This window comes from Vicia villosa, linkage group LG4 (assembly GCF_029867415.1).
Source record: "Vicia villosa cultivar HV-30 ecotype Madison, WI linkage group LG4, Vvil1.0, whole genome shotgun sequence".
Taxonomy (NCBI): domain Eukaryota; kingdom Viridiplantae; phylum Streptophyta; class Magnoliopsida; order Fabales; family Fabaceae; genus Vicia; species Vicia villosa.
Genome location: NC_081183.1, coordinates 59,083,338 through 59,094,508, shown reverse-complemented (window position 1 = coordinate 59,094,508; position 11,171 = coordinate 59,083,338). Strand labels below are relative to the sequence as shown.

General features: G+C 35.5%; 1 protein-coding gene across 2 annotated transcripts; it reads left to right on the top strand.

Moving 5' to 3' along the window:
• Nucleotides 1-1,008: 1,008 nt before the first annotated feature.
• On the top strand, nt 1,009-10,311 carry LOC131594841 (uncharacterized). 2 transcript variants are annotated; one of them, XR_009281565.1, is made up of 8 exons: nt 1,009-1,332; nt 1,410-1,577; nt 1,662-1,878; nt 5,238-5,423; nt 5,565-5,612; nt 6,605-6,873; nt 6,988-7,273; nt 9,968-10,311. XR_009281565.1 is itself a non-coding variant. In XM_058867049.1 (7 exons), exons 1-7 carry the CDS (start codon nt 1,069-1,071, stop codon nt 7,153-7,155), a joined length of 1,320 nt encoding a protein of 439 aa, XP_058723032.1. In that variant the 5' UTR covers nt 1,009-1,068; the 3' UTR covers nt 7,156-7,429. The 2 variants fall into 2 exon arrangements, 1 of the variants encoding a protein (XP_058723032.1); XM_058867049.1 differs by lacking the exon at nt 9,968-10,311 and having other exon boundaries at nt 6,988-7,429.
• The last annotated feature ends 860 nt before the right edge of the window (nt 10,312-11,171 follow it).

Below are 11,171 nucleotides of genomic sequence, written 5' to 3'. Positions count from 1 at the left end.
AATTGAAAGTAAAAGGAAAGGAGAAAGAATACGATAAACAATAAATTGAAAACTAAATGCAACATGGATAATAATTGTTTGCATATGTTGAGTATTCACAAACCTAATACGATATACAACGAATACAAAAAAAGACAACATGCATATACCAGAAAAGAAGACGAAGAAGAAGAATGAAAGCTACACATCATAATAGAATTCAGATCTGAAAAATCCAAAAATGCAGATTTTAGATCTCACCCAGTACCCTTTATTGAAGGACATTGGCCTTTTGAGTCATTTATTCTATGAATCGTAGTGCTTTTGCGTCTTTACCGAAATTGTTGAATCAACAACCATTTTAAAATAAATGATAAAATTGGGGGTTAGATAAAAAAGAAAACCTGAAGTTGAAAAATTGAAGAAAAAAAATCATCAATTGAATTTTGTAGTTTGACAACATAATTGATTGTCATTATCTAATTAAAAAGAAGATATCTTTTGATTTGCAAATAAATCGACAACAAACAAACGAAACTTACTATGGATTTTTTTTTGGTTGTTGAGGCGGAGAGGGAAATGAAATCTTAAAGCTCTTTGGATTGTTCTATTGTGTCGATTTATTGAGGATCCTTCTGCAGACATAATTGATTGCTGGAATTGGAAAGGGTTTCTCATTGTTTCCATGCAAATAAAACCACGCGTGGGAATAAGAAAGAGTAAGGGATGGGAAAGTGCAGAGTGCTCTGTACTTGGCTCAAGAAGATATGAAGTTACAAAAAGAAAGTGAATCTGAAAATTAATTACTAAGGTATTATGTGGTTGGTTGGAATGTTGAAATCCCATTGGAAAGGCACTATTTTTACAAAAGACATTAAATTTAATAGATTGATAATTATTTTCAGATTTAGTAATGATTAATTAAAGAAAATTACAATTAAGGACCTGAATTAAGGTTGTTAAATTGAGTTAATTAGGTATTTTGATGATAGGATAATAATAAAAAAAATTGAAAATATAAACATATTCTCAAAGCTAAACAAAGTAAAATATTATGCTTGAAGTGAATTTGAAGTTGAAAGAGTGGAAATGCAGGGGAGTTCGAATGCTTCGGAATCAGCAATGGTGATAGAAACCCTAAGAAATAAGGGTTGGTATTTGCAAGACACCGACGATCTTAAGGCAATCATCATTATTCAAACTGCACTAGCCGATCAACCTTCCGACGTCTTACACTCCATCGAATCGGAGCTCCTCAATTCCGACCTCAGATCCATCGGCGCCAAATCCTTACCCGAACCATCTCTTCTTCGTAACCCATCGTTCTATCTCCAGGGACCCAAAGTTCTTCAGGTAAAATCACTACTGCACCCCCTTTTCAATTTTCGCAGTTCAGTTTTTGAATAGATTTATGGGTTTCAATTCAACAGATATCTTCGGTGAGGGACATATCCATGAGCAGTGTCGATAACATTTCAAGAAATTCAAGTGCTCGACGAGTTCTGAGATTGTGTCTCACTGATGGTCACTCTGAGATAACTGCCATAGAATACTCTCATATTCCATTTTTACCTGACAATGTTGTTCCTGGCACTAAGGTAACGTCTCGTGCTTCTTTTGCTATGACTTTATGTTCTTAAATCACTTTTACCATTTATATTAGTATTGTTTGCATTGGGCAGATTCGTTTGGAAAACAAAGTTCCGGTTCATAGTGGTATAGCTTGCTTAAATCCGAAAGCATTGACTGTTTTAGGGGGCGTTGTTCAATCATTGTTTGAAGAATGGCAGATGAACCAAAAATATTCAGGCTTCTCTCGGTCATCTTTAAGACAGCTAGAGGATCGTGATACAGGTGGTCCTCCTTCATTTGTGAAGCTGCAGGTTGGATCTATCTCAGGTCAAAAACAAAAAGAATCTTGTCTCTATTTTTTTTATTTGATTGGGCATGCACTGCTTCTTGTATATAGTGATTGTTTTCCATAATCATGCAATGTTTATTAATATGAGTGCATAGTTGAATTTGTGATTATATGTTGTTACACTGATGGGATATTGCTAGATTGTATTAAACATATGGGAAATTGAAGATTTGTATGGCTGTTTATAAGCATTCTCTAAAGCTTATGAAGTAACCGATGGAGTAAATGGCAAACATGTTTAAGTGCTACTGAGTTGGCTTGGGATATTGAAGAGGATATACACGGTGAAGTTCTAGTGAAGTTGGGAAATCAAAATTTTAATGGGGCAACAAATTTTAGCTAGGGCTAGTCAGGTTTGTAAGGGAAATATTCAGGATGGAATAGAATTGAATTCCATTATTTGGTTTAGTTAAAATCGGATGGAGCGGAATGGAGTGGTATCAACTCCATTCCATTACTTACCACCATATTTCTTCCTTTCCTTCCAATTTGGGTGGAATGTAGAACTTGTCTTGTTCCGTCGTAAAATATCCAAATGTGGGAATGGAGTCTCCATTCCGCTCCATTCAACTTCGCTCCTTACCATTCCACTCCGTTTATTTTAATATATTCAAACATAGTCTAAAGGCTTTGAACCAGCTAACCAAGTCAATGTTGAGTCAATTTCCAGCCTACATAGTAATTTAGATACCCTGCAACCTTATCCACTACAATTGGGTTTGACCACCATAAGTAGTACTGCTGTAACACCATTTTATCTGACCTAATTAGGGAGTGTTTGTTTCCGCATCATGAGTATATACTCTGATGAGATGAGAGCAAATACTTAGTGTGGTCAAACCTCCAGACACACCCACGGATGCACGGCAAAAAGTGTACTATTTTTAGAGAGGTTGAAGGATTGTGTAGGAGGAGCTTGAGATAATGGATGAAAAGAATGTCTGGGTGGTGGTGGATTCATGCGCAACCAATTGACACCTTAGATTCACGGAGTTCATATTCTAGATGACTTGGTTTGAGACTACATGGGACAAGTCTAAATTGGAAGACATTAGTTAAATTCTTTGATTAAGAGGGGATAACAAGTTACCTTACATTAAAATTCTATTTTGGCTAGGATTCAAATTTTACAGAGCCTTGCTAAAAGAATTGAAGTTGGCTGAGAAAGTGTATTTTTGCTTGTATCCCTAGGGGTGCTGTAAATGAGGAAAATGGAGAAGTTGATACTTAGCACTCCTCCACTTTCATTAACTCAACTACTGGAGTGGTTTTATTATGTGTTTGTCAACAGCCCCATGGGTTACCTCCACCTCAAAACACTGGGTTTATAGGAAAATGAGATTGGAAAATTGGTTGAATAGATGTGTAGGGAAAGAAAAAAGGGGAGCATGAGGTTTATGTTGATTAGAATAGAGGGCCTCAAACAAGGTCACTGTACCAAACAATCACCCAATTTTAGTGCTAGAAGAATTAATTGATGAATTGTCTCGACCTACTCTTTTTCTAAAATAGATTTACACTGGGGTACCGCCAAATCAGAGACAATAAAGATGGGCATATGATAGTTCTCTGTACCCTTCATACCCATTTTGAATATTTGACTAAACTTTTTGGATTGAACAATGCACAAGCATTGTTTCAAGCCACTATGCATGCTGCTTTCAAGCTTCCTGAGCAAATCTATTTTAGTCTTCTGCATATAGTAGGATTTGGCATGACCATTTGAGTGACACTCTTGAGAAAAGCGGATTACTTTTGCCAATTGGAAGAAGTGTAGCCGACCCCATCTAGGGGGATAAGACTTAGTTGTTGTTGTTGTAGAACAAGAAAAGGTATACATTGTGTTAATCTGGCCAATCTAGAAAGTCTAAGGCGGTAAGGGAAGGTGTCAAAAGTTTATTCGGGACTACGGAAATAAAGAAACCATTGTTTAATCATCTAAGAGAAGGGCATTTCCAGTGGAACAAAGCTGCAGAACAGTTATAACAGAGACTTGCTACAGTCTTTGCCTTACTCGAGTTTAATAAAAAAAGTGTGGAGTTTGATGTTTTAGGAGAGGAATAGGAGCCGAATTGATGTAAAGCCATAAGTTTCTTATAGAGTAAAGGATCATTGCTCTAAACCAACAAGATTGGCTTGAGGTATTTCTTTGACTTATTTATACAAGCCAAGAAAGGAGAATGGGGGAGCAGTTACGCTGTCTCGCAAGGAGAATGAGGTCAGGAATGGCAAATTGCGAGCTGAATTTCATTTGTCGGAAGTGGGTGCATATGCCGGAGTTCATAGAACTGGCACTGTCTTGTTTCTAACTAGTTACGGTAAGGAATTATGCAAACCGTAATCAAGTTTGTGGCTCAATTTGGAGTTTTCTAACAACAAAAGTATATAACTACGTTTCCGGCTGAGCTTTTCCAGTTACTCAAAATTTTAAGAGCAATTTTGGGGAATTTGCATGGATTTTATTATTGGTTTGCAACAATCAAATGAGTATGATTCTATATTGGTGGTTGTGAACAGGTTATCAAAATGTGGGCTTTTTGTAGGCAACACCTTTTCTGCTCAAACAGTTGCATTTTGTTTGCTAAGAATGTGAGGCTGCACTGGATCCGTAGCTCAATTGTAAGTGATATCAGGGACCCAACATTCACTAGTTGTTTTGTACTGAATTATTTTAATAGCAGGGTTCTGTCTGAAAAATTATTTCAGCATTACATCCCATAAGCGATGGACAAACTGAAAATGTAGTAGCTTAGAACTTATCTTATCCATAGTGCAGAAGAATAAAGTGGTCAGGGAAATCAGTTGAGGGAAAACAATATGGGAAGACATGTGGCTCATTAGAGGTCAGTTTTCAGAGTAACCTTGAGAACAAGGCTGTTAATCCAGGGGAAGTTATGATAGCCAAAAAGAATTGGAGGCATTTGATGGGACAAATTTGACCTTCTAATGTTATTGCAGATTGAAATATGACCAAGGGGTTGAGGGTGTATAGGAGGAGGAAGAAAAACAGTGATCCATTTTGGAGAGAAGTTGGTTAGAATTTATGACAGGTGTGAGTATTGGGTAATGTGGAACTTCGGAAGGGGGCTGAGGTGTAGAAGTAGCATCAGTTATTTTTCATATCTTACAAATAGAATATTAATATCTCATTCTCTTTAGGGGTCGTGGAATTGTATTTTTACTACCCTGCTAGGGCAGAGTACTTGATCTTTCTACTTTAATTTTGTGCTTCTGTTTTTTGTTACATAAAAATTTACATTCAAATATAAGATTGATTGTTTGCAGTTCAGAACACAAAAATTGTTTGCTTAGAGTTGACAAATGCGAACTCTTGCAGGTTATGCAGATAAGAACTTTCGAAGTAATAAGCCCATTGCTGGTGCTGGTAGAGGTGAGCTGAGGCCTACTGGTATCCAGCAAGATCGGAATCTGAAAGAAGATATCATGGACGCAAATCTAAAATCCAAATTGCCTTCTGAGCGAGCTGAAGACAAACCTAGTAGTTCAGGGTTAAGGCCAAAAGGTGATGAATTTGTCTGTCTTCTTTTGTTTATTTTAATTTTATTTTATAAATGACTAGGGATGTAACCTTCTGAGGTGCATAAGTTAAATCCAGAAAGAGAAAGTGGCATCTGGAATTGATATATTTTTTCCTTTTATCCAGAAAGAGCTGAAGACAAACCTAGTAGTTCGAGTACAAGGCCAAAAGAAGGTGATTCCTTTGCTTTTTTTGTAAATGATACACTAATCTAGGGGTGCATCTAAAATAAAATCCAGAAAGAAAAAGTTTCATTTGTATTTGATTGATTTGTTTCTTCAATCAATTTTTGTTGCTTGGAATGGTATCGGCTTTCCACTATGATGCATAAGTACGGATACGGTACCCGGTGCTGGTACTAGTATCGATACAGGATACAGCATTTAAAAATAAAAAAAAGGTACGGCGGGTACCTTAATAAAAAATAGAAGTTTTTATAAAATATATGAGTAGAGAACTAAATTGTTCGGTACACAACAAAACATCCCTATAAAAGTTTAAAAAAAGTCAAAAATAGTGTTAAGATACAATAACAAAGTAGTTAAAATACATAAATATAGTAGAATGATATGTGAGAACTAAATTAAAAAATAAAAAATAAAAGTTTTTTAAAATGTATGAGTAGAGAACTAAATTGTTCGGTACACAACAAAACATCACTGTAAAAGTTTAAAAAAAGTAGTGTTAAGATACAATAACAAAGAAGTTAAAATACATAAATATACTAGATTGATATATGAGAAAACCACAAATTTCACTCGCAACCGAATAATGAGAAAAAAGAAGTACCACAAGTACGATACGTGTATCTGGTACTAGGGAGTATCCGGTACCGGTACTTCACCATTTTAGAAGTACTCGTGCTTCACAGCCTTTCCATGTGATAGAGGACTGACAAGATAAAATTGACATAGCTTTGTTCAAAATCCTTTGTTCAGTTGCGATGGAGAATGAATGGATTTTTCAAAATATAGAAATATAGAATAGATCGAAAACAACTACTATCATGCCTTTTCCCACACAGTGGAATTGGCTGCATGCATCAAATGATCATAAAATGTTGTCTTAAATTATATAAAAGTAGGCAAATTAATTTCTAATATCTCTTAATGATACTTTAAACTCTGAAATCAATTATGTTAATACTTTTTGGTTCTCTGTTATAGTTGTGGAATCTGTTCCCGTGCAAAATCAAGCAGCTGCCCAAAAATTACTTCAGAAACTAAATCAACCAAATCAGCGTGATCGGCATCCTAGGGGTCGGAGACATAGGGGGAAGAGTCAAGAAGAAGATGAAGTTGTATTTACGCTTGAAGAATATGAAAAAAGAAAGACCCAAGTAAAGCCTTCTTATAATGACGAGGCTCTAGATATTAGCCCTGACGAGTATCTTGCTAGGCAGCTTCAGAATCAATTTAACCTTGAACATTCTCAGGTTTGTAGTTTAATCTCTTTTATGGATGTTTGTGAATTGAGCTATTTCAGGTTTTCTTCCTCTTCAGGATTCTATCTTTGCAATACTTGTTTCAAAGTCCTATGTCTTGATTAGGTACAAAGGGGTCCTCGTGAATCTGAAGCAGATAATATTCGAATGAATATGTTCACATATGAAAAGGATTCTGACGACAGCTATCAAATGGGAAGAGGAGGAAGAGGTAGAGGAAGGGGAAGGGGTAGGGGTAGAGGTAGAGGAAGAGGGAGGGGAAGACATGGTTAACATTGTTGTGTATCTTGGATGTTTTCTTCCTTTTATTTTCGAATTGATCTTATAAAGATACTGAAGCAGAGAATTCATTGATATGTGAGTCTTATCTCTCCTTCAGCCCTCTCTGCAGGTATGCTTAACATCTCACCCCCCAATATCTCAATTTTATTTGACAACTCAATGTGTGGATTATTCAGTGATAGTTCAAATAGTTAATTAGTGTTGAAAAACACATAATTGGATGAGAATTTATGCTGTGACATGAATGCGTGATTTACTGAATGGTCGAATAGTTTTTCTCCATTAAGATTTCTCAAGTCCATTGGGGCTTGGGCCATTGCTTTCTTTTAATAGAAAGTTGGTACATATATAGTAGCTTTCTGCATTCCCCTTTTATCTATTACACTTGTTTGTTGTTTCTAAGGCGAGATAGCTGAAGTTGTGATGACACATTTATGTTGGAGACTGCTTTAAAAGTCTTTTGTGATGTATATAAGTTACTTTAATTAGTTGGTTCGACAAGTAGGAGATAACTCATTGCAGGTAAAATAAGTAATAGTGACTCGTAGTCGTACTAAGTTTTGCTATTTTGTAAGTAATAGTGACTCGTAGTCGTACTAAGTTTTGCTATTTTGTATGTTACTGTTCTTCTATTCTATATTTTCCATATGCGACTACTAAGTTTTGCTATTTTGTATGTTACTGTTCTTCTATTCTATATTTTCCATATGCTTGCATAGTTAAGGAATAACCACTGAGTTAGGCCAAACTGTTTTAATCGATTAGGTCTTTCAATATTCTTGTAAAAACCTTGTTTTATCAATTATGCCCTCTGATCCATTGATTAGTTTTGCTTAATCGCAGCAAAGATGTGTGAAAATGATTGATTTTGTATTCTAATTCATTTATTTTAGTTTCTCTTATCGTCTTATGAATAAAACTTAAAAAGAACTCTACCATTTGATCTCCCTTTCAAAATTTCATTCCAATCCTTGAGTGAATTTTCCACCACGAAGTTGTGTATTTTTGGAGCATCAAATATCCTTTGCGCAGAAGTTGGTGTCATTCCAGCTTTTGAGATTCATGGCCATCAGACAAGTCATTTTAACCAGTTGGTGAGTGAAGTTTATAGGATTTTGTTAGAGCTAACTTTAGCAACTAAATGAAGTGACTACATTTGTTGTGAATCGGCTATTTGGTTGGAATATAATTCATTTAATGATTCATAAATCATCTCTGATATAGTGTGATGGCATAATCTTGTCGGTTTGTCAACAATCAGAAATATATGTAATGAGTTAAGATTCATTTATCTCTAAGTGTGTGTTTGGTTCTGCGGTGAAAGAATTGATTTTAGTTAAAATTGAGTTTAATATAAAGTGATTTATGTTTGGATATATTCACAATGAAAAATGTTGTCCGGATATTTTTATTAAAATGACTTTTGGATGTGTAAATGACGAAAGGGGTAAAAAAAAGATGGTGAAAATTAAGGATATTGTTCAATTTAAGGGAAAAAAAGAAAAATTGATGGAAAGAGAGAATTGATTCCTAGAATTGATTTCAAGAAGTTAGGAATTGTAGCTTCATAAAAAATCAATTCTGAACTAGAAAAAGCATGGTGGCGGCAAACTATTTTGAGAATGTCAAACACTCTAGAATTGGTTTTATTAGCCCAGAATTGATTTTGATGTTTTCTACCGGGCAACCAATCATACACTAAGCATGTATTAACACCATAATACTCTAAGTAAAATTTGTCTTGATTACCACTATAGCTCTAATAACTTATCTAATAAATTATGTTTAAGTTAACTATTTAAGCATGATAAATTGACTAGATATTTGACAATATTAGTTCTTAAGATCCATTAATTAAGGAGCAAGGATCAGCTGCCAGCTTTAAGACGCCAAAGGATGGTGCCTTTGGTTCATTTTTATTTTATTTTTGATGAAAGAGAAATTATAATAAATTTTAAAAAATAAGATGAGAGAGTGATGTGTAGAGAGAAGAAAACACAAAGGTATGGTGCCTTTGGCGCGCACCAAAGGCCATTCCTTAATTAAACATTACCTCAACTTAATAAATTTGTATTCAATTTTAAATTTATTTAATTTAAACACATAGCTGACAAATCATAAGAACTAAACTAAACAAGCCCTAACATCATAAAACATGAAAATTTCTTTACCCATCTCCCTATGGGTGGTCACCTCCTGCGAAAAACCAAAACTACCCCTGCTTCGGAAGTTCATTTCCGAAAGCGTGTTTTTTTAAAAAAATTGACTTACTTCGGAAGTTCATTTCCGAAACAATTATTTCGGAAGTTCACTTCCGAAATACTGCGATTTCTGCAGATTTATCAAAACACTCCCCCTCCCCCAATCATTTACCCTAAATCAAAACAAAAAGTGGCAAAGACGAAAATTTGTGCAAACAGAATTCCAAAGCTCCATCAAGGCTCCAATCACACTGCTAAACAACATTCAAAAGCCCTCAATCCTAACACTTTGTAAGTTTTGAAATTTTTAGATCTATTATTCAAATGCATGTTATTTAGGGTTTTAATTGTATAAATGATATATGGTTAGGTTGTTAGTAGTATTTAGGTTGTTTAGAAGCATTTTGATTTGTTTTGAAGTTTGGTTTAGGGGTCTGCCATGGAAGTTGCAGAAAATTCCATCGCAGGGGTGTTTCGGAAGTTCATTTCCGAAAACACCTCCATCCCAGTTTTCGGAAATGAACTTCCGAAATGTATCAGAAGTTCAAATTTTTTTGTTTTTTATTTTGTCTCTCATATTAATCAATTTCAATTGTTTACAGGAACATGTCAGGCAACCAACCAGCACGCAGGACTGACGCTAAGGGAAGAAAGGGTTCTTCAAAGAAGGAGGTGAAAGAGGTGAAAGAGGTGAAAGAGGTGAAGGAGGTGAAGGAGGTGAAGGAGAAGAAGGAGAAGAATAAGCTTTTGACTGGTTCTGCTTCGCAGCCTTCAGGCGTGATCAACGCTGATGGTTCTGATACTGAGTGGGATGAGCATTGGTATAATTATCTTCATTCGGAGGAGTTCGCTCGTCGGGAAGAATAACGTGTTTTTATTTTGTTTGATGTGTATTTTGTAACGCTCGTCGGGCAGAATAACATGCTTTTGTCTTGTTTGACGTGTCTTGTTTTGTTCTGATTTCGAATTGTATCGAATAATGTTTTTGTATTGGATTTATCATCTTAGTTTTTGGAAGTGGTAACCGGGGCTGGAACATATGACGGAGGAGGTGGATGTCCAGAGGAAGAAGAACCGGAGGTACGTACACCGCGAGACAAATGAGCCAATCAATGTAAGCTATAGTTTATCATTATCATCTGGGGACGTCATTTCTAAAAAATCAAGATTAAAAATAATAAGATTTTTTTCCCAATTTTTTGTAATGACGTCCCCTGATGATAATGATAAACTATAGCTTACATTGATTGGCTCCTTTGTGTCGCGGTGGACGTACCTCCGGTTCTTCTTCCTCCGGACATCCACCTCCTCCGTCATATGTTCCGGCCCGGGTTACCACTTCCAAAAACTAAGATGATAATATTATCGTTGTAATCTTCACCCGATTAAATAAAGCGAATTGTAACTTTAATTTTCGTTGGAAGTCTTTTTTTCTCCCCACCACTCTCTCATCCCCACTTACCCGTGTTGAACAATATGTAACTTTAATTTTATGTAATATTATCGTTGTAATCTTCACCCGATTAAATAAAGCGAATTGTTGTTGTTTTTCATTTTATTCTGTCCAGACATATTTTCGGAAGTTCATTTCCGAATTCCCCAGGGGGGTGCGTTCGGAGATGAACTTCCGAAACACCACATTTTCTGAAAAAGTCACTTTATTTCGGAGATGCATCTCCGAAATCAATATTTTATATTAAAAAAAACACGTTTTCGGAAGTTCATTTCCGAAAACACCTTTTTCAAGAAAAAAAGTACAGTTTCGGAAATGAACTTCCGAAACAAGGGGTATTGTGGTAAATTCAC

Bases quoted from the DNA above. Each gene is read 5' to 3' on its own strand.
- LOC131594841 (XM_058867049.1), top strand. From the start codon at position 1,069: ATGCAGGGGAGTTCGAATGCTTCGGAATCAGCAATGGTGATAGAAACC. The intron at 1,879-5,237 runs GTCAAAAACAAA...GAACTCTTGCAG, and splicing joins GCAGGTTGGATCTATCTCAG to GTTATGCAGATAAGAACTTT. The intron at 5,424-5,564 runs GTGATGAATTTG...CCTTTTATCCAG, and splicing joins TTCAGGGTTAAGGCCAAAAG to AAAGAGCTGAAGACAAACCT.